Below are 23,736 nucleotides of genomic sequence, written 5' to 3' on the forward strand. Positions count from 1 at the left end.
ACACCCAGCACATCTAGGACGGCTTGTAAGTAACAACCTGTAAACAACCTCCAGCTAGAGTTCTCTTTTATTGAGTTCATCAAATCATCTGCTGCTTTTCTCACTTTCCAACATTTGTCATCTCAGACACAAACAAGACGAAAACTAACATTTTCAGAATGAAGGAACATTTATTGTTTTCAAAAACGAAATAGTTTATTTTTGACAGTCAAACAATTTTGTGTGTGCGTGCGTGTGCATACGTGCATGTGTCTCTGTGCATGTGTGCGTGTCTGTGCGTATTCGTGCTCCTATATTTTCGCCCACAGCGATATGCTAGCCCCTTATCAGAGCAGGTGTTTCTGCTTGAAGATGGATGTGTCTGGAGAAAATAAGAAAAGCCTGGTTATTTCTCCAACTCCCTCCCTCTCCGTCTCCCTGTCTGTCTGTCAGGCTGCTAGAGAAAGTAGAATAGCTGCCATTTGATCCCTACCAGTCAAAGGACCTTTTGAGCTTTTTCTTATCACACCCTCTGAAGTGGAGCATCCATCTTCCGAATTGAAATGTCTGCCTGACTGACCTGCACCTGAGAGCACACAGCCCCTCCACCTGATAGGTATTTAGAGACAATAGGTCCATTCAGCAGAACTAATGGGAAGGTAAAGGCTGGAACTCTGCTCACAGGTTATATTAGGGCTTTAAGGGGATGTTGTGGTTTAAAGGGATGTGTTAGGTTGATGGTTAGAGGAGGTTCTGTTTTGTGTTGTAGAGGTTGGAGCTGGTAACTGTCAGGGTGTGGCATGGAGGGGCAAAATTCTATATATATTCAGTGAATTATTCAGGAAATGAATTCAAATTCCAATTCGAAAAATGTAAAGTAACTATATATTTTCAATGAGGATTTTTCAATTCTTGAATAGGAATTTCAATTCCTTTCCTGAACAGAAAGGCGATTCCAAACGTGGTTGTTGACTACAGTATGTAGGTTAAAGTTATCAGGGGTATAGGACTAAATAAGTTGGGGGTTAGAGGCGACGGGGGTTAATGCCACCATTGACCTGGTAGGGGTTACGGTTGGGAGCTGGTACTGAAGGATAAGGGGTTAGAGAGGGTAGGGCGTAATGACACCACAGAGGGTTAAGGTTGGGAGCTGGTACTGAAGGATAAGGGGTTAGAGAGGGTAGGGCGTAATGACACCACAGAGGGTTACGGTTGGGAGCTGGTACTGAAGGATAAGGGGTTAGAGAGGGTAGGGCGTAATGACACCACAGAGGGTTGAGGTTGGGAGCTGGTACTGAAGGATAAGGGGTTAGAGAGGGTAGGGCGTAATGACACCACAGAGGGTTGAGGATGGGAGCTGGTACTGAAGGATAAGGGGTTAGAGAGGGTAGGGCGTAATGACACCACAGAGGGTTACGGTTGGGAGCTGGTACTGAAGGATAAGGGGGTTAGAGAGGGTAGGGCGTAATGACACCACAGAGGGTTGAGGATGGGAGCTGGTACTGAAGGATAAGGGGTTAGAGAGGGTAGGGGCGTAATGACACCACAGAGGGTTGAGGATGGGAGCTGGTACTGAAGGATAAGGGGTTAGAGAGGGTAGGGGCGTAATGACACCACAGAGGGTTACGGTTGGGAGCTGGTACTGAAGGATAAGGGGTTAGAGAGGGTAGGGCGTAATGACACCACAGAGGGTTGAGGATGGGAGCTGGTACTGAAGGATAAGGGGTTAGAGAGGGTAGGGCGTAATGACACCACAGAGGGTTGAGGATGGGAGCTGGTACTGAAGGATAAGGGGTTAGAGAGGGTAGGGCGTAATGACACCACAGAGGGTTGAGGATGGGAGCTGGTACTGAAGGATAAGGGGTTAGAGAGGGTAGGGCGTAATGACACCACAGAGGGTTACGGTTGGGAGCTGGTACTGAAGGATAAGGGGTTAGAGAGGGTAGGGCGTAATGACACCACAGAGGGTTGAGGATGGGAGCTGGTACTGAAGGATAAGGGGGTTAGAGAGGGTAGGGCGTAATGACACCACAGAGGGTTGAGGATGGGAGCTGGTACTGAAGGATAAGGGGTTAGAGAGGGTAGGGCGTAATGACACCACAGAGGGTTGAGGATGGGAGCTGAAGTACATGGAGTATTATGACACCACCAAACTGGAAGGGGTGTTGATGTGATGCTGGGAGGTCTGAAGAATAGGAATGTTAGATGGAGTTAGAGGGAATAGGGGGTAATGTCACCATAAACCGGCTAGGGGGGTTGATATAGTGCTGGTAGGACACCTGAGTTTAAGCTTCCTGGCCCCAGAGGGAGAGGAGGGAGGGAGATTGATCGATAAGATGGGATTGTGTGAGTGCTGCTGTTCAAATATTTATCCAGAGCACGTTACTGACTGACTGATTGCAGGCACTGGATTATACCTGCTAGCTGCAGCCTATAGCACTGTCTGACTGAAACCAAAGAGATGGAGAGAGTGAGAGAGAGAGCGAGAGAGAGAGCGAGAGAGAGAGAGAGAGAGAGAGAGAGAGAGAGAGAGAGAGAGAGAGAGAGAGAGAGAGAGAGAGAGAGAGAGAGAGAGAGAGAGAGAGAGAGAGAATTGTAATGTTGTCATGGCTTCCAGAATGTTGTCTTAGTATCACTGACCTTTATTTCATTTATGAGAAAAGGGTGATATTTACATGTGGTCGGGATGACTATGATGGGGTAATTACTTTTTACAAGAAAAATGCAAAGGTTATTCTCACTGTCTATCCATCTCTCAATGTATACATTTTCAATTATGTGTGCTCTCGTGTGTGGACAAAGACCATGTCTCTCTCTCTCTCTCTCTCTCTCTCTCTCTCTCTCTCTCTCTCTCTCTCTCTCTCTCTCTCTCTCTCTCTCTCTCTCTCTCTCTCTCTCTCTCTCTCTCTCTCTCTCTCTCTCTCTCTCTCTCTCTCTCTCTCTCTCTGTTATCGCCAGCCTGCAGTTGACTGCTTCTGTCCTCTGGGTGTCAGCACTAGCCGTGTGATAGAGCTCCTCTCTCCCCTATCGCTCATTCAACCATGCAGCCGCTCAGCCCAGACACTAATCACACAAGACTTGTATGCACACACACACGCAGCCACACAGATATGTACACATCATACTCACAAGCCTATATAAATTCATGGAAACTCATACCGTCATTATTATGCTCATACACAGATACACAACTATTAATGATATTTATTATGCAGTCTTTACCTCTCCCTCTCTCTCTCTCTCTGTCTCTCTCACACACACAGCTCTTTAAGATAGGGTGACATTAGCTTTATTGATTGTAGAGGGGTGATTTTCCGGGGGGTTGGAGAGTTTGCCTGGTATTGATGATTTCTGTTGGAGCAGAAACCTGATATGTAATGGGAGATGCCAGTCCAGCCATTACAGTGCTCCAAATGGGAGGGGAAGGTGACTTTCAGAAGAAGTTAAGTATGAAAGCTGGACACCCATGCAGGCGCGCACACACACAAATACAGGTACACACACACTGTGAACAGTACTGCATACATTTGAATGAGTCTGCATGTTTGCTTGAGAGATAGGGGAAGGAGAAAGTACAGTATGTGATTTGGAGAGATGGAGAGAGGGAGGACAGAAGAACAGAGAATAAGAGATAGGCGAAGAGAGGGAGTAGGGAGGAAAGAGGAGAGATAGAGGGGGAAGTTTTAGTATGATGAAGGAGTGACTGAGATTGCAATGGACTTAGATACACAGGGCTGGGTTAGGCTGTACTGGGCTGTACAGTCCAACAATGGAAGTCCACTGAATTATTGAGAACATAATGAAATGTCCTTGGGGAAAGAGAAAGAAAACACTGCATTATTCTCTTCCATCCTCTTCCACCCAGCCTGACTGGGATTATAGGACTAAAAAAGTTCATACTCTTCTGTTGTTTCTCTGAGGAGATAATCTTATCTGCAAATTGAGTTTTTTTCTCTTTCTCTCTCTCGCTCTCTCCACCATCTCTCTCTTTCTCTCTCCTAAACGTTTATTTGACAGACACACTCCGTCCTTCCCTCCTCGGGAACAGCACTCACTCATTCTCTCTGTATTCATAAGCTGCAGCGTTTCATCCTAATAAGCCCAAAATGATTCAGGCGGAAGAGGAGTTGAAGGTTATTTTACTATCATTTCACCCTCTTAATTTCTCCCTAGGAGCAGTCAATGTGCCACAAAGCATCCATTTAAAATGGCATTGGGTGGAGTGGGTGGAGGGGCTTTTTATATGTGCATTTAAAATTGCAGTGTGTGTTGGGGGGGTGGGGAGGTACTGTACTTGTCATTGGTTGGGTGGATGCTTGACTTTGCTCTGACTGGTGGATAGGGTGTTGTGCTATTCAGCAGGGTTATTTATTTTTCTCCCATTGGATGTTTTGGTAGTTTACTGTTAACGGTGCCTGGGATTCGTTGATGGAGATGGGTTCTGGTCACAGAAACTTAAACAAATCCAATTTCACAGTCACAAGTAAACAATCTGTTCTCAGTCGGTCATCCTGGAGAAAAACAAATGGGTATTGACTGTGCACAGTGGGGCATGGTCAACGGCTAAATCTGTTGCAGAAACTATAGGAATTCAAAAACAATATTGAGGCTTTTTTTACATTGAAAAATATTATTATCTGTCCTTAGATTGTATGGATAAAATGCATTTAAAACTTGGATTACCTGGGTGTAAAGCATTTCAATAAAATATTGCTCCTCTTCTCTTCTCTGTATCTCTCTCTCTCTCTTTCTCTCTCTCTCTCTCTCTCTCTCTCTCTCTCTCTCTCTCTCTCTCTCTCTCTCTCTCTCTCTCTCTCTCTCTCTCTCTCTCTCTCTCTCTCTCTCTCTCTCTCTCTCTCTCTCTCTCCCTGTCTCTCCTCTCAATTAACTGTTTCAAGTGCTCTGTGCACTTCAAGGTCCTCCCCTCCTTCTTACCCCACCCCGCCGGTCACCCTGAGGAAACTGATTTGCGAGTAATTAAAACTGTGTCTGGACGTCGTACAGCTTCATGTTCTATTCATGCAGATTAATACATATTTGTGGGGGCCTGTGGGAGCTGAAAGGCATCTGTCTCTCCCATTAAACATTCATGAGCTATAGGACATAGAGAAGACACACAGGTTGTGTCCGAAATGGCACCCTATCCCCTATATAGTGCATTACTTTTGATCAGGGCCCAGTGCACTATGTAGGGAATAGGGTACCATTTGGGATGGTGCCATAGAGAATAAGACCATTCAGCTGCTGCTATTTACACCTCCTCCTCCTCCATATCTTAATGGAGAATTGCTGGACAGGGATTCTGAAATGACAATAACATTTATCACTCCTGTACACCTTTATGTCTATTTATGTCTAAGGGATGTTTCGCACGAAAACAGTGGCTAACTGTGTGTGTGTGTGTATATGTGTGTGTGTGTGTGTCTGTCTGTCTGCCCCTACAGGTGGCTGGAGTGTGTGGGCGGAGTGGGCGGAGTGCAGCAGTGACTGTGGTGGTGGCGTTCAGACCCGGAGCCGTACCTGTCAATCCCCCTCGGAGGAGTCATACCTGTGTGAGGGAGTACTGGAGGAGGGAAGGCCCTGTAACCCTCAGCCCTGCAGTGGTGAGCTTGACAAAGACCCTGCCCGAACCTGTGTGTGCATACATGTGTGTGTATGTGTGTGTTTGTTTCTGTGTGTGCGTGAGTGCGTGCATGGGTGTGCATAAGTGGGCACGCGCGTGTGTCTGTGTGTGTGGATTAGTGATGCGCGGGTTGACTCATGAACCGCAGTCCCCGCGGTTATATCCCCGCGGTTATGTCCCCGTGGTTATATCCCTGCGGTTATGTCCCCGCGGGGAGGGCGGGCTTAGGCCACGACATATTATGTAGATGAAGGGCGGGTGGGTGGAAGCGGATTGAATAAAGAGAAAACAAATCCATAAATGTATAATTCTTGTGTAATTTCTATTTATAGGCTAGATTGAGGTTTTTCTTTCATTATTTTAGGCTATCTGGCATTAGTGCATAAACCTAAGCTTTAGGGCCTAGCAGTACATGAGCCAAATAGCCTACACACCAATCACCTAATGCTTTTGGGAACAGGCACAAAAAGTGAACGTCTATCCACAGAGGCAAAAAGGACATTGTCGAAGTTTAATTCAATTAGCCAAAAGCTGTGAAATGGAGAGTTGAAAATGAAGAGAAGGGAGGGCCAGAAAAGTCATGTTTGGGAAAGATTTGATGAAGTGGTGAAAGAAGATGTTAGCAGTGCGGGCGATGTTATGTGTCATGATGGGGCGCTATATAAGTTTGACAGTCATAAGATGGGGACTTCAAATAGGCCTAAGGCACATCAAGGGAACTGTAGCCTACTGTTCAGATGGGTTAAATGGAATCTGAAATCTGTCCACTGAGTGTAGGTCTATAACCTCTCACATAGCCTTAATATGAATTCCTGCAGAATCAAGCATTTCTTGCAGGGTGGAGAAATATGATTTATTTCTTTGAGCATCTTGAGAGAATTTGAATGCGCTGTTAGATACCGTCTGTAGAGGTGCTATCTTTATCAGCATCATAAAAGCTGATAGTGTTTCAATTAGATAAAATATGCATCCAAGCCAAATGGAAATCTTATCTGAAAAATGTTGGGTTGTTTTAACAGCTTTCTATTTCCTTACAACCGGTCAAACTGATGTCATTTGGAAATTTCCCTTTTTTATTTTGTTATTGCATTTTATCCCTGGTCCCTAAACGTTGTTGCTTCGTGAAAGAAACAGAGATCACAGAGAACTTTACTGATGTCAACTAGATTGAGGCATTCATTCTATCGATTTATGACATTATTCTGGTGAGCAGCGGGTTTATTTAGACTTCTAGGACAACATATAATGAGAAGCTGCATGTATCTAATTATAGACAGTTGACTAACAAATAGCCTACCAAAATTTTTATTTTTTTATTTTATTTCACCTTTATTTAACCAGGTAAGCCAGTTGAGAACAGGTTCTCATTTACAACTGCGACCTGGCCAAGATAAAGCAAAGTAGTGCAATAAAAACAACACAGAGTTACATATGGGGTAAAGAAAAAAAACATAAAGTCAGAAAATACAACAGAAAATATATATACAGTGTGTGCAAATGTAGCAAGTTATGGAGGTAAGGCGTTGAAAATGATAAAGCAAAATGTTGAAAATGATAAAGCAGAAACATATCTAAATCAGGCAAAAAAAATCCTGCACCCCCTGTCAAAAAATCCTCGTCCTCTTCCACATCTTAATGGAGCACCCTCAAATGAGAATTGCTGGACAGGGATTCTGAAATGACAATAACATTTATCACTCCTGTACACTAAATATAGACAGTTGACTAACAAATAGAATACCAAAATGTCTGAAATTATAAAGCAGAAACATATCTAAATCAGGTAACAAAAAAATCCTTCACCCCCTGTCAAAAAATTGTTCCGCCGTCTCTGACTGTAGCCTATAACACATTTTCTATATTAGCGGGTTAGGGACGGGTGCGGGCCTCAGATTTTCACTTTATCACATATAGTCGGGCGGTTGCAGATGGGTTATTAGCAATTGAGGACGGGAGCGTGTCAACAAACAGCTGACCTGCGCATCACTAGTGTCCTCCTGAATCTAAATATGTCTGTTTCTCTTTGACTCTCTCTCTCTCTCGTTCTTCTTCTCTCAATCCCATTTCTCTGTTATTACATTCTCTACTTTTATTTTCTCTTTTCCTTTATTCCCTCCACTCTCTTCTGTCCAACAAGTAAATATTGGGATGTAAGGAGTACATGTTGGAAAGGGGACTTTGATCGATGCTATTATTTAAAGACATAGTCAACCATTTCTCAAGGCACATACAGAAGCATAACTCTTAAGAAAGAGATTGAAGAAAATTGATACTTCTCAGTGAGCAAGAATCCCTCACACTGCAATGTGCATATAATCAATTTTATAGAAGTAAGGAGGACATGTGTGAATAGGGCTTCCAATAGCTCTATATCACCCTTCCAGTCTTCATAACTATAGATATTTTGATAGATTGTGATCAATGTCAGAATTCCATGTTCTTATTCCAACTGTTTGAGCAATAACAATCACGGTTCCAAAGACAAAAAAGACAGCGAGACATACAGTAAATACACATAAACACAATCACACACCACACATGGTTTGCAATTACAAAATTCCCAAGTTTGGCTGATGCTCTTCTGGGTGACCAATCACGTCACGGTTGTGTCCTAAAAACGAAATGCCATTGGTGGTTAAGTTGCTAACCCCTCCCCCCCTGGCCTTGCCCCACCCCTCTAGGCAAAGGCCGTCATCTCTCTCGCAGCCAATCACTTCGCTCCGTGGACAGCCGCAAGCGCGATGGCGGCGGTGGCGAGGTAGACAAGACGCGGGGCGGTGGCGGCGGACAGCAGGCCCCACAGACAGGTAAGACAACAGGACGCAGTGGGAGCCCATGCATCAGTCACTAACAGCCGCTTGGGTCACTGACCTACCTGCACAGAACAGATCACACAGAACCACCTCCTACCATTATAGTCTGTCACTGCACCAAGGTTATAGCTAGCTATCCCTGAATCCCTCCCTCACATAGGCCTGTACATCAATCAAAATCTCCCAAACTCTTTCTTGCCTAAGTGCCAAGGCACTAATTCCAACATGGACCCTGAATAAATCGGGTGAAACTGTTTTGTTGTTTTGTTGTTTTGTGAGGTCATGAATTTAGCTGCTATAATGGAGATTGTGTCCTGTCTTGATAAGTCCTTCCTCTCTATGAATGATGCCTCTGCTGAATTAGCGAATCAGGTCCCTCTGTTCAGCTCCCTCACCCCTGCTTCCCCCATTGGACAGCCATGACTGACTAGCTTTTCCCATTGGCCAGACTAGGCTTGACTGACTGACCGGGTCTACTGAATGCATTGGGCAGTCATGGCAGCCAGGGAAATGATTGACGTATCCAGTAGCCAATGGAATTGCCTTCGCCTGTATATCAAGTCAATGCTAAGGAAATGGAATCAGAGCCAATAGAGCCTGGCAGCACAGAATCTCCCTTACATCAAACCATACCACGCCCCCTCCTATTTTGGCCAATGGGAGGCTGTTCCTGCATGATAATTAGTTTCGGCCCTCTCCTCCCCCCTCCACCCTGGACCATCCCTTCCTTCCTTCCTTCCCTCCCTCCCTCCCTCCCTCCCTCCCTCCCTCCCTCCCTCCCTCCCTCCCTCCCTCCCTCTCCCTCAGTGGACCAGGCTGCGTCAGGTGAGGAGTGGTCATCGTGGAGTGTGTGTTCGGCCACGTGCGGTGAAGGCTGGCAGAGCCGCACACGTTTCTGTGTCTCCTCCTCCTACAGCACCCAGTGCAGCGGCCCGCTCCGAGAGCAGAGGCCCTGCAACAACTCTGCCGTCTGTCCAGGTAAGCTAAGCCCCCCCTCGGCTGCCTCCCTGCTGCCCCTCGTCTCCAGCCCTATCCTGGCCCCGCTCTCGCATACAAGCCCTCCTCTCTCTCCCTGATGATCTCTACCCCTTCTTCCCACTGAACAACTCCATGGCCTGGATGTCTATAGCCCTATACAAAGCCTCTTTAGAAGCCTCTGCCTTAGAGAGATGGGCATGGGGCTTACCTGCCAAGCAGCAGAATAGTTCTTCTGATGCCCAACTTCCTTGTGATGTCTTTTACCCAACCTCTCTGTGCAATGCATCCTGGGGCTTCTCTTACCTAACAGAAAATAACGGTCCAGACCAGGACTTTAATATGGAACTATGCAGGTGAACACATTAAACGCTGAAATAAGGTTAGAGAAGTCTACACAGGAGAACCATGCAGGCCTGAGAGAAGGATGTTTGTGACGGCATTATGGCAACAGGCTGGTTTGTCTCATAGAGTGTTTGATGTTGATGTGTTTTGTAGTTGATGTTGTTGTTGTTGTTGTCGTGGTGAAGGTATGTGTGGTTCTCTCTATAAATCATACCCTAGCCGCTCTGATTGCAGTGCACGGGGCTTGGGATGAGTGGTCGCCATGGAGCTTGTGTTCGTCAACCTGTGGCCGTGGTTACCGGGATCGCACGCGCAGCTGCAAGCCCCCTCAGTTTGGGGGAGACCCCTGTATGGGGCCGGAGAAACAGACTAAGTTCTGCAACATCGCTGTCTGCCCAGGTGAGATTACACAGATTTCTTACTGAATTCTTACTCAGCTGCGTCCGAAATGACACCCTATTCCCTACTCTTGACAACTTCAGTCATCATGGCAGTCACCTCTACAGTCATATACAGAGACAAATTATCCCTGTGAAGGTCATGTGAAAAGCTTCTTGTTTATGCATGAAGGATGAATAAAAGCCTGTACAATGTTGCATTATGCACACAGAGACATAGACAACGTAATACATGGACAGAAGTAACCTAGATCTCTCTCTCTCTCTCTCTCTCTCTCTCTCTCTCTCTCTCTCTCTCTCTCTCTCTCTCTCTCTCTCTCTCTCTCTCTCTCTCTCTCTCTCTCTCTCTCTCTCTCTCTCTCTCTCTCTCTCTCTCTCTCTCTCTCTCTCTCTCTCTCTCTCTCTCTCTCTCTCTCTCTCTCTCTCTCTGCTGTCCCAGTTGATGGAGTTTGGAATGAGTGGGCTAATTGGGGTACTTGCTCTGCGTCCTGCTCCAACGGGACCATGCAGCGGATCAGGGAGTGTAACGGACCTTCGTACGGAGGATCAGAGTGTCGCGGGGAGTGGATAGAGACCAGAGACTGTTTCCTACGGGAGTGCCCAGGTAACATCTGCTGCTGTCAAAACTCTGTAGAAGTTGCCCACAGGCACAGATCTAGGATCAGTTCAGTGTACGCCAATCCTGATCTTAACCATTAGGGGGAGGGGAATGCAAAACTGACCTTAGAGCTGTGATCTGTGTCTTAGTGGAGGGGAAGTGGCATCCGTGGACGTCGTGGGTGGGCTGCACCAAGACATGTGGCGGGGGGAGCCAACAGAGACAGAGGATTTGCTATGGGCCCTTCTTTGGGGGTGAAGATTGTCCTGGGGATCGTGAGGAGGTGCGACGCTGCAATGAGAAGAGGTGTCCAGGTGAGTAGTCAGGACACAGTCATGGAAAGGTGTGCTCTTAATCAATCGATCAATCAGATGTCACAAAGTGCTTGTACAGAAACCTAGCCTAAAACCCCAAAGAGCAAGCAATGCAGATGTAGAAGCACAGTGTCTAGGAAAAACTCCCTAGAAAGGCAGGAACATAGGAAGAAACCTAGAGAGGAAATAGGCTCTGAGGGGTGGCCAGATGGAGATTATGAGGCCAGATCGTTCTTCAAGATGTTCAAACGTTCATAAATGACCAGCAGCGTCAAATAATAATCACAGTGGAAGTCGAGCGTGCAAAAGGTCAGCAGGTCAGAGTAAATGTCAGTTGGCTTTTCATAGCCGAGCATTCAGAGATCAGGTGCGGTAGAGAGGGAGAGAGAGAATACCAATGACAGTTCAGCTAAAGACTTAGAATACTAGCACTCATCTCCTTCAGAGCTGCAATCTGTCATCTGTCATGTTTTATTATACAGTACATATCTCATATTATACAGTACCTATCTTGCTTTCCAAATATATTAATGTCTTCCTCTTTTGTCAAAATCAAAACATATTTGGGTCATTCCACTAAATGAGTGCCCTTTGTTGTTTAAAGTAGAAATTATGCACCAATATTGCATTAAAAAAAAAACGATTATATTAAAGCTGAAATCCTTAGTTGCCACGTCCATTTTTGGACGTATAAATTAATGATATATACCCATTGAGCTTAGTTCAACTGTCATACCCCATCAGAACCAAAAATATAAGCTTGTTTTACTCCAGTGTATGTAAACAATATAAATGTAAACAAACACGGTATAGCCTAAAAACATGGTTAGAAGTAAAACATTTCATGGTTAATCAGTCCTAGCATTCATAGTAATAATTATATGCCATTTAGCAGACGCTTTTATCCAAAGCGACTTACAGTCATGCGTGCATACATAAAGTGCCCTTTAATATAGACCACAAGGAGAATTCAATCAATCTGATTTTGAATATGAAAAAGGCTTGCTAAAGTGCCAAAATTCAGCATTTTGACACGTCCTCCGTCAACCCTGTGTCAATTCTAGGAAGAGTTCAACCCACTTATTCCCACATTTCTCCAAGTTTCACCATCATTGTAAAGCCTTAGTTATTTTGTTGCTTTGACAAATTCATTTCTGAATATTATTATTTATTTAATGTGATTAGTGTCCCTCATTCTAAGGTCAACCCTGTTACGTGAACTAAACTCTTGTTTTAATGTGGTAAAACTATTCCTTGAAAAAATCTAAATCAACAGAAATATTGAACATCTTATAATCAAATCATAGTGTAAAAGCAGGTGAGCTGGTTTAACTGTTTTTGGCCATTTTCTGGTGTTTTGTGACGGAAAACTGAGTGGGTCGAGCATAACACGTCAACCCTGTTACCCATAGATAGACAGGCTAGAATATTCTTGGGTGAAGCTTGCATTTAATTACCACTCCCTGTTGCACACAAAAAGCTTCCATTCCTCCTGTCACAGGGGGATTTATGGCTGATTTAAGAGGAAACCCTGTTACTTTATTTGGCAGTTAATAGTCTTTTTTGATTTAACCTCTTGAGATGGGAAAACGTGAACATGTGCTCTTTATGACAGAATGTAAACATTTGGTGAAATATATATATATATTTTTTTTACCAAGTTACACTTCTGAAAAGGCACTGAATCGGTGGACAACCCATTTGACACTCAGATTGGTGGAATACTGATGTTTACTCTGATTGATTTTGGTGCAGAGCCTCATGAGATCTGTGCAGAGGAGAACTTCTCCAACGTAGTGTGGAAGATGACTCCAGCAGGAGACACAGCAGCTGTACGCTGCCCTCCTAATGCCAATGGTGAGCTACCGCCCTTTTACCCTGAGACATAGCTCCAATGGCTTCAGACGTTAGACGCCATAAGAGTCTACGGCAATGTCTCAGAGCAAACCCTTACTAACCTCCCTGATCTACACCTAGCCAGAGGAATATCCATAAGACATGGCCTGGCTTAGGATGGGTTAGGCCTCTAGGATCCCCAGGCTTTAGTGATGTTAACTCCCCACTCTGTGTCCCCATCCAGGGCTGATCCTGAGGCGGTGCACCCTGGATGATGAGGGAATAGCCTACTGGGAGAACCCCACTTATATGAAGTGTATCTCCAATGACTACCGCAGCATCCAAACACTGGTGAGTACCAGAGAGATGATCAATGATAGAAACTGTACTCTTGTACTTTACATCTGAAAACAGAAGCTACAAAGTGCCCAGAGGCTGCCATTTGAGATAATTTATGTAATAAGTGAGTTGATCAGAAGATCAACTCTATTCAGTGGTGATATTTTCTGAGTGTTTCACTCATACCTTTCCTCCCCAGACTCGGGAACACCTGTCCAAGGCCCAGCGGGGGCTTGTGGGGGATGGAGTTTCAGAGGTGATGACCAAGCTCAGGGTAACGTCCAGCGATGGGACCAGCTACAGCGGAGACTTGCTGGCCATAGTTGACGTGCTGAAGAACATGACAGAGATCTTCAGAAGGGCTTACAACAGCCCCAGCAATGCAGACATGAGAGTAAGGGGAGGGAGCATTTGTTTTGGATTGGAAGTCATTAGGTCATTAGGTTTGGGTTTGGGTTTGGGACAGGGCTACGTTTAGAATTGTCATCATTGCTTTGACTGGTGTTAATTAAATGGTTGGAGTGAATGTTTGTAATAGGTCAATTGATGGTTAATGGTGTAGAGTAATGTCTCATGGCCTCTTCTCTCCCTTTCTGTTCATTCTCTACTGGATCACAGAACTTTGTTCAGTCAGTCAGTAACCTGCTGATGGAGGAGAACAGAGAGAGATGGGAAGAAGCACAACTGGTGAGTTGGTCATTCTCTCTTCTTCTCACAGACTCACTCGCACATCTTTAGGCACACACATGAGCTAGCATGCATGGTCACAGTTTGTGTTCTTTCTTAATGTGTGTCAGCCATGTGTTGTATGGAGATAATTTCAATGACTATTCTCTGGTGCCTTTGTGTCTAGCCGTCGGCATCTTAGTGACATCATGGCAGTCTCCCGGGAGATAGATGGATGGTGTGTAATGCAAATGAACAGACTTAAGAGTGGGTGTCTGTTCGGTGTTCGCTCGATGAATCATCAGTCCTCTTGTCTCCTGTTTCTCTCTCTCTCTCTCTCTCTCTCTCTCTCTCTCTCTCTCTCTCTCTCTCTCTCTCTCTCTCTCTCTCTCTCTCTCTCTCTCTCTCTCTCTCTCTCTATCTCCCCCTTTTCTCTCTCTCTTAGTTGGGTCCTAACATAAAGGAGCTGTTCCGGTTGGTGGAAGACTTCGTGGACGTGTACGGTCTTAGGATGAAAGACTTCCAGGACATGGTTGAGGTCACCGACAACCTAGGTAAGCATTTTCCTTTGACCCCTGTCTCTTCGGCTATATCTGAAAATATTGCTTCCTCTGTCCTTGTGTCCTCAATTCTTCTCAAATTACATGTCCTGAATTCCTCTCAAAGCTCATTGGAGGAGGTGGTCCGAGAGAGGGACTTTGGATCCTCTCCTCCAATGCGCTTTGACAGGAATTGTGGAAACAAGGATGGAGAAAGCAAGGATTCGATGGCTAGTAATGTTTTCAGACAGCTGAGCCTTTGTTTGTTCAATGTGGACTTTTCCTATTGAACTATGTGTTTTTCTTCCAGTTAATACTAGGCCTTTAGGCCATGGTGGAAAAGCAGGGATAGCCACATTGGCAGTATTTCAGAGCTGGATAATCTGAATTGGATATGCACCCAGCCAGGACACTAGGGGATTTCATCTGTTAGTGTTGTGTCTGATGTGTGTGGATTTCACTGGTTCAGTCAGTTGTCTCTCTATGTCTTTTGGAATCAGAACAGAGGGTGTGAGCAAGGAGGTCTAAATATTGCCATTCCCCCTGGGTACCACCCACGGACCAAACAGGGCTATAGAACAGATATCTTGGGCTGTTCCCACTGGGTACACACTGGTTGAATCAACAGTGTTTCCACGTCATTTCAATGGAAATACGTTGAACCAATTTACATCTGCTCACAGTGACTGTGAACTTCTCTGTTTCACGCAGCATATAATATTTATAAAACAAACAGCATCACGCAAGCAGGCGCTTGGCTTCTCGCTGACCTGCAGATAAACATGGCACAGTGTGTACAGGGAGGTCTGTAGCTGGCGTGTCTGGGGAGTGTGTGGGGGAGTGGAGGGGCCAGCCGTAAGGTGCTGTTTATAGCGCTGCCCGCCTCGCTGTCTGCATTGCAGCCGAACTTCCACCCACATCCACCGCCACACCACTCCTAGTTACTGACCTCACACTCCCTGAGTCCTACACACCTCACACACACAGAGAGAGAGAGAGAGAGAGAGAGAGAGAGAGAGAGAGAGAGAATACACAAGTTATTACTGTTCTTACTGTATTTAGATAGCTATAATTTAAATATGTACACAGTGAGAAAGAAGAGATTGGTCAAACAAATGGCTAACACACATTATAAACTGGGTGGTTCAAGCCCTGAATGCTAATTGGCTGACAGCCGTGGTAAATCAGACTGTATACCACAGGTATGACAAAACATTTATTTTTACTGTTCTGATTACGTTGGTAACCAGTTTATAATAGCTATAAGGCACCTCGGGGGTTTGTGGTATGTGGCCAATATACCACGGCTAAGGGCTGTATCCAGGCATTCCGCATTGCATCGTATGTAAGAACAGACCTTAGCCGTGGTATATTGGCCTTATACTACACCCCCTCGGGCCTTATTGCTTAAGTAAGTGATGAATCATGAGTTTATATAGTGAATAAAATAGAATTCCCTCTCTCTCTCTCTCGCTCTCTCGCTCTCTCGCTCTCTCTCCAGTTCTGTCCATCCACAAGCGTCCGGTGGCGGGTAATGCAGACATCAGCTTCCCTATGAAGGGCTGGAAGGGGATGATGGACTGGGCCCGCAACTCTGAGGACAGAGTTACTGTCTCCAAAAACATCCTCTCCACAGGCAAGCCAGGTGAGAGCACACACACACACACACAAAACACACACACACAAACAAACAAAACATTCATTCAAAATTAGCATATAGAATTGCACTTGACATTTGAGAGCCTCCAGATTCGCAGCTGTGTGGAGACGTGCGGTTCCTCAGGCTCAGCCAATGGGATAGTTTGGCTCTCTCTGTGACATAGATCATTACCATGGCTACCATGTTAATGAGCCAGTCACTTGCTAATCAGGAGTCAACAGGAGCCAATCAGGGGCAATTAAAGCTAATCTCCTCCCCCACTGGTAGAAGTGTCTCCATGGCGGCAACAGCACATCAACAGTCAGTCATGCCTCTCACCTGCTGCTCTATACTGGGCATGGCTCACAGGGGGCCAAAATGGCTCCCCAGTTGCACTGATTTAAATGTTTTTCCTCAGCCGCCTCTCTGAAACTATCAAATCAATAAAGATGGGGGACATGCATTGGAACGCATTTGACACACACACACACACACACACACACATACACTCACATACACCCACACAGACACACACATAAACACACACACTCACACACACACACACACAGCAGTGCATTGTATAATTGTTAAATATCCCCCTTTGTTGCCTCTCTACTGCTGTGATCATTTTGGCTGAACATATTGGCTAGCAGGCCCATGATATGAAGGGGAGTGCAAGATAATTTATGTCACACACACATACATAACACACACACACACACACACACACACACACACACACACACACACACCCACACATGCATACACAAACTTTCCCTCTCTCTCGCTCGGTTCCTCCCTGATGCCCATGGGATCTCAGCTGCCTGGCCTGGAGTGGTATAGTACCCTCTGCCTGCTGCCTGGCATACTTCTGTGTCCTCTCAGCACACATCCATACTGCCAGCCTGCCAGCCACAGCGTGTTGGAACGTGAGCGAGAGCTGAGGTCCTTTAGATAGAGGAACAGATGGACTTTGTGGGTTTGTGTCTGTGACACTGCAGCAGGAGACATCCTCAGGCCATGTCCTTCTCTTCTAGCCTTCCGCCCAGCAGTTTAGTTTAGCTGTGACACAGGTTGGAATAAATCAAATCTTTTTCTGGGTTTTTCTGGGTGTGTTTTTGTCTATTTTGCCAGTGCAGTCTGCCATCACGGCATGCCATACCCAGCCATGCTACCATGGCAACCCTTTTTGTCGCATTAAATACATTGTTGTGTGACAGTGGAAAATGTTTCAATGTCATCTGGCCTTTTGCATTTGTGTGTGTGTGTGTGTGTGTGTGTGTGTGTGTGTGTGTGTGTGTGTGTGTGTGTGTGTGTGTGTGCGTTTGCGTGTGGGTGTGTGAGTGCATGCATGTGTAAACAATCATGTTTATGATGTCTGTTTGCATGGCTATTTTGTGATTATGGGTAAGTGTATGTAAGTGTGTGTGTAAGTGATGATGCTGTGTGAGTGTGTGTTTATAGATGGGTAGTTATGTAGGCCAGCTGCAGAGGTATAGAGCCAAGAGGACTGGAGGGAGACTGGCTGACCTGTATTCTCTCTCCTGCTGTCCTTCAGCACAGACCACTAAGACTAGACCACACACACACACACACACACACACACACACACCACTGACACACAAACACACGTCACTCCTCCATCTCTCCCCCTCTCTCCCTTTTTTATTGGATTCTGACTGACCTGTCCCTCTTTCTCTCTCTCTCTCTCTCTCTCTCTCTCTCTCTCTCTCTCTCTCTCTCTCTCTCTCTCTCTCTCTCTCTCTCTCTCTCTCTCTCTCTCTCTCTCTCTCTCTCTCTCTCTCTCTCTCTCTCTCTCTCTCTCTCTCTCTCTCTCTCTCTCTCTCTCTCTCTCTCTCTCTCTCTCTCTCTCTCTCTCTCTCTCTCTCTCTCTCTCTCTCTCTCTCTCTCTCTCTCTCTTTCTCTCTCTATCTCTCTCTCTCTCTCTCTCTCCATCTCTTTTGTGTCTGTTCATGTGTGTGTTGGTCTGTGTCTGAACGGTGGACACATGTTTGTGTTGTACTACAGATGCCGATGACTTGTCAGCGTTTGTCACTGGGATCGTTCTGTACAGAAACCTGGGCAGCATCCTATCTCTACAGAGGTGAGAGTGATTTACTGACATCTCTACTCACAATGCTTTCTCCAGGGATGCGTCAAAAGAAGTGTACTATAAAGGGAATAGGGTACCATTTGGAACGCAGCCCAGCACAGAACGCATCCCAGAACCTCTTTTGCTTGGTGGCTAATGGGCTTTGAATGCTACCACGTAGTTCCTTAGTCTCCTGTCTGTGTAAAAGGATGTCCGAAGTAGCTATTATCTAGAATGAATAACATTTCAGAGAACTGCTTTATGCTAAGCATAGGTATTCAAACAGCATGTGTATTTGTTATCTATAGCTTTCTCTCGTTCAGTGAGGAGTGTTCTCTCCATTACGTTAATGTGTATGAGCAGGTATAATGAGATGGAAGAACATATGTAGGAACGCAGGCTAGCGTGGCGGAATCACACTCACACAATCCTCCCACATACTTCACTAACTACAATTTGATGTGTTTTGTAGCCCTTTCCTGCAGTCAAATGACCTACTGGCCTCATGGGTGGAATGGTATTAATATTTTTCATAATTTCATAATTAATAAATATGAATAAACAGAACCGACCGAAAATCCGATGTTTCTATGTCAAATGGTTTTGTTATATTTTAGTCTTCTGTGATGTATATAGAGTGTAATATTGGGATGCAAACTCAAAATTGAATACATTTCAACTCTATATCTGACATGGTACAGGTATCTTCTTATTTTTAAGCCCATAACCGTGTGTGAAGTGTATACTTTTCTTTCAAAGTAGATTTGTTTAAGACTACCAAGAAACACTCTACGTGACCCTGATTTAGCCCACTGCAGCAAAAGGTTTTGTGACAGATGTCTCTTTCCATTCATCAAATTGCGAGTGCATAGTGCACTGTTTGGATGCTGGAATTATTTTGCGAGTGGACGAACGTGCGCGGGTAGCCTACAGGAGCGCCTTTTTGAAATGATTGTTTGACAAAGGTAATGATTGTTTGACAAAGGTAATACATGTCAAAAATGGATATGACAAATCTTCACTAGGCCTAGGCTACTAGGCCCACAGAGATGATATATACAATGAATAGGGATTCTATAGGCCTATGTAATTCTATGATTACACCAAACTCAGAAAAAGAATTGTGTGCGCGCTTGGGTGTCCCATACCGGTAAGAACTGAAATCTACTTCCCCCCCTGGGTGTAATGTGGAAGCTCCTCTTCTATTCTGCCTTTACCCAGGCCTAGTTAGTTCTTTTTTCTGTCCTTTGTTCCCTCTGAATCTTTTTCCCCTTCAAGGAAATGTGATCAGTTTTAGACAGAGGCTGGCTGACACAAACGTTTACGTTGACTGATTGCGTTCTGAGAAGTGAGAGGGAGAAAGAGCGAGAGGGAGAGAGAGAGAAAGAGAGAGAGGGAGATGTTGCAGATGGGAGAGAGTAGGGGAGAGGAGTCAGAGTGTGGGGGCTGTGAAACATGGCGAGCTTTGATCAGATTGTCTATTTCAAACGGGACATGGGTCAAGTGCTGGGACATACAAGGGTGTCTTGAGGGACATGTATGCTGTGTTAGGGAGAAATGGGAACATGTGTTGTAGAGATGGGGCCGTATTACTGGAGGGAGATTTTAGTCGGTTGATGGGAACAGGGATTGACAACGATGAAAATGATGTGTGCTTCTCATGTGGTATGTCACCTGACCATGTGAGTTGTCCTATGCTGGTGACACCAAACTGTTCCCCCCTCTCTCCTCACACTCTTTCTACTCTCCTCACCCACTCTCTCCCTCCCTCCAGAAACAGCACTGTGCTCAACTCCAAGGTGGTGTCTGTGACCATCAAGCCCACCCCAGGATCCCTCTCTACCCCAGTTGAGGTCCAGTTCTCACACCTTTACAACGTGAGTGACCTTTCACATCTGACCCTCTGACCTGAGCAGTGACGCTCTCATTCTCACGTAGGTGTTCCTCTTGTCCAGGTGGGAAAGGGCAGTGTGGAGTGCAATAGAGATTGCATCATCTGTGGATCTGTTGGGGCGGTATGCAAATTGGAGTGGGTCTAGGGTTTCTGGGATAATGCTGTTGATGTGAGCCATGACCAGCCTTTCAAAGCACTTCATGGCTACAGACGTCAGTGCTACGGGTCAGTAGTCATTTAGGCAGGTTATCTTAGAGTCCTTGGGCACGGGGACTATGGTGGTCTGCTTGAAACATGTTGGTATTACAGACTCAGTCAGGGACATGTTGAACATGTCAGTGAAGACACTTGCCAGTTGGTCAGCACATGCTAAATGACTACCGACCCGTAGCACTGACGTCTGTAGCCATGAAGTGCTTTGAAAGGCTGGTCATGGCTCACATCAACAGCATTATCCCAGAAACCGCCCCAACAGATCCACAGATGATGCAATCTCTATTGCACTCCACACTGCCCTTTCCCACCTGGACAAGAGGAACACCTACGTGAGAATGCTATTCATTGACTACAGCTCAGCATTCAACACCATAGTGCCCTCTAAGCTCATCACTAAGCTAAGGATGCTGGGACTAAACACCTCCCTCTGCAACTGGATCCTGGACTTCCTGACGGGCCGCCCCCAGGTGGTAAGGGTAGGTAACAACACATCTGCCACACTGATCCTCAACACGGGGGCCCCTCAGGGGTTCGTGCTCAGTCCCATCCTGTACTCTCTGTTCACCCATGACTGCATGGCCAGGCACGACTCCAACACCATCATTAAGTTTGCCGACGACACAACAGTGGTAGGCCTGATCACCGACAACGATGAGACAGCCTATAGGGAGGAGGTCAGAGACCTGGCCGTGTGGTGCCAGGACAACAACCTCTCCCTCAACGTGACCAAGACAAAGGATATGATTGTGGACTACAGGAAAAAAAAGAGGACTGAGCACGCCCCCATTCTCATCGACGGGGCTGTAGTGGAACAGGTTGAGAGCTTCAACTTCCTTGGTGTCCACATCACCAACGAACTATCATGGTCCAAACACACCAAGACAGTCGTGAAGAGGGCACGACAAAGCCTATTCCCCCTCAGGAGACTGAAAAGATTTGGCATGGGTCCTCAGATCCTCAAAAAATTCTACAGCTGCACCATCGAGAGCATCCTGACTGGTTGCATCACCGCCTGGTATGGCAACTGCTTGGCCTCCGACCGCAAGGCACTACAGAGGGTAGTGCGTACGGCCCAGTACATCACTGGGGCCAAGCTTCCTGCCATCCAGGACCTCTATACCAGGCGGTGTCAGAGGAAGGCCCTCAAAATTGTACAAGACTCCAGCCACCCTAGTCATAGACTGTTCTCTCTGCTACCGCCACGACAAGCGGTACCGGAGTGCCAAGTCTAGGTCCAAAAGACTTCTCAACAGCTTCTACCCCCAAGCCATAAGACTCCTGAACAGCTAATCATGGCTACCCGGACTATTTGCACTGCCCCCCCACCCCATCCTTTTTACGCTGCTGCTACTCTGTTAATTATTTATGCATAGTCACTTTAACTCTACCCACATGTACATATTACCTCAACTAGCCGGTGCCCCCGCACATTGACTCTGCAACGGTACCCCCCTGTATATATAGCCTCCCTACTGTTATTTTATTTTACTTCTGCTCTTTATTTTCTCAACACTTTTTTTGTTGTTGTTTTATTTTTTACTTTTTTGTTAAAAATAAATGCACTGTTGGTTAAGGGCTGTAAGTAAGCATTTCACTGTGATGTCTGCACCTGTTGTATTCGGCGCATGTGACCAATAAAATTTGATTTGATTTGATTTGACCTCAGTAGTAATTGACCCCTGTAGTGTAACAGAGTAGGTAGGGCTTTGACAGATCATGTGGCTTATCCCATAAAAACACAAGTTGCTGATATTTGATAGCGTTTCAAATTACCTACCATGCCTTTATCACTGAAAAGCACTTTTATCACTTAGAAAAGCACTATAAAAATGCATTTTATTATCCTCTCAACTGGAGGTTTATGAGAACATTTGCAAACAGAGCATATGTCCATGGCCACATGAAGATGTTTTGTGGTGCGGTGCAGTTTTTATTTCATGAATACATTTTTAATTGTGATTTATCAGGGGGTGCTGCAGCACCTCATGACCCCTACTACCCGCGGCTATGCAAACAGTGCATTCACATTTTGTTACGTTACAGCATTATTCTAAAATTGATTAAATCGTTTTTTTTTTTCCTCACCAATCAACAAACAATAACCCATAATGACAAAGCACAAACAGGTATTTATAAATATGAAGAAAATAAATGTCAACGGAAATATCACATTTACATAAGTATTCAGACCCTTTGCTCAGTACTTTGTTGAAGCACATTTGGCAGCGATTACAGCCTCGTGTCTTCAAGGGTATGACGCTACAAGCTTGGCACACCTGTATTTGGGGAGTTTCTCCCATTCTTCTCTGCAGATCCTCTCAAGCTCTGTCAGGTTGGATGGGGAGTGTTGCTGCACAGCTATTTTCAAGTCTCTCCAGAGATGTTTGATTGGGTTCAAGTCTGGGCTCTGGCTGGGCCTCTCAAGGACATTCAGAGACTTGTCCCAAAGCCACTCCTGCGTGGTCTTGGCTGTGTGCTTAGGGTCGTTGTCCTGTTAGAAGGTGAACCTTCACCCCAGTCTGAGGTCCTCAGCGTCTGGAGCAGGTTTTCATCAAGGCTCTCTCTGTACTTTGCTCAGTTCATCTTTCCCTCGATCCTGACTAGTCTCCCAGTCCCTGCCGCTGAAAAACATTGCCACAGCATGATGCTGCCACCACCATGCTTCACCGTAGGGATGATGCCAGGTTTCCTCCAGACGTGACGCTTGGCATTCAGGCCAAAGAGTTCAATCTTGGATTCATCAGACCTGAGAATCTTCTTTCTCATGGTCAGTCTTTTAGGTGCCTTTTGGCAAACTCCAAGCTGGCTGTCATGTGCCTTTTACTGAGGAGTGGCTTCTGTCTGGCCACTCTACCATAAAGGACTGATTGGTGGAGTGCTGCAGAGATGGTTGTCCTTCTGGAAGGTTCTCCCATCTCCACAGAGGAACTCTGGAGCTCTGTCAGAGTGACCATCGGGTTCTTGGTCACCTCCCTGACCAAGGCCCTTCTCCCCCGATTGCTCAGTTTGGCCAGACGGCCAGCTCTAGGAAGAGTCTTGGTGGTTCCAAACTTCTTCCATTTAAGAATGATGGAGGCAACTGTGTTCTTGGGGACCTTCAATGCTGCAGAAATGTTTTGGTACCCTTCCCCAGATCTGTGCCTTGACACAATCCTGTCTCAGAGCTCTACAGACAAGTATTTCGACCTCATGGCTTGGTTTTTGCTCTGACATGCGCTGTCAACTGAGGGACCTTATATAGACAGGTGTGTGCCTTTCCAAATCATGTCCAATCAATTGAATTTACCACAGGTGGACTCCAATCAAGTTGTAGAAACATCTCAAGGGTGATCAATGGAAACAGAATGCACCTGAGCTCAATTTCTATTCTCATAGCAAAGGGTCTGAATACTTCTGTAAATAAGGTTTCTGTTTTTAATTAGCAAAAAACTCTAAAAACCTGTTTTGGCTTTGTCATTATGGGGTATTGT

General features: G+C 45.6%; 1 protein-coding gene across 11 annotated transcripts in view; it reads left to right on the forward strand.

The window, feature by feature from the left end:
* LOC121586009 (adhesion G protein-coupled receptor B1-like) overlaps positions 1-23,736 on the forward strand; it is a 60,404-nt gene that overhangs the window by 10,592 nt on the left and 26,076 nt on the right. For 7 of the 11 annotated variants that reach the window (XM_045213008.1, XM_045213003.1, XM_045213006.1 and 4 more), the window contains exons 2-15: positions 5,424-5,582; positions 8,284-8,409; positions 9,223-9,393; positions 9,955-10,134; positions 10,573-10,737; positions 10,881-11,045; positions 12,801-12,902; positions 13,126-13,232; positions 13,420-13,614; positions 13,839-13,907; positions 14,332-14,440; positions 15,927-16,070; positions 18,093-18,168; positions 19,931-20,033. In XM_045213008.1, the coding sequence (XP_045068943.1) occupies positions 5,424-5,582; positions 8,284-8,409; positions 9,223-9,393; positions 9,955-10,134; positions 10,573-10,737; positions 10,881-11,045; positions 12,801-12,902; positions 13,126-13,232; positions 13,420-13,614; positions 13,839-13,907; positions 14,332-14,440; positions 15,927-16,070; positions 18,093-18,168; positions 19,931-20,033 (1,871 nt within the window). The remainder of the gene's footprint in view (positions 1-5,423; positions 5,583-8,283; positions 8,410-9,222; positions 9,394-9,954; positions 10,135-10,572; positions 10,738-10,880; positions 11,046-12,800; positions 12,903-13,125; positions 13,233-13,419; positions 13,615-13,838; positions 13,908-14,331; positions 14,441-15,926; positions 16,071-18,092; positions 18,169-19,930; positions 20,034-23,736) is intronic. The other 4 variants (XM_045213005.1, XM_045213013.1, XM_045213012.1 and 1 more) reach the window with 2 other exon arrangements.

This window comes from Coregonus clupeaformis, unplaced genomic scaffold (assembly GCF_020615455.1).
Source record: "Coregonus clupeaformis isolate EN_2021a unplaced genomic scaffold, ASM2061545v1 scaf0071, whole genome shotgun sequence".
NCBI lineage: Eukaryota > Metazoa > Chordata > Actinopteri > Salmoniformes > Salmonidae > Coregonus > Coregonus clupeaformis.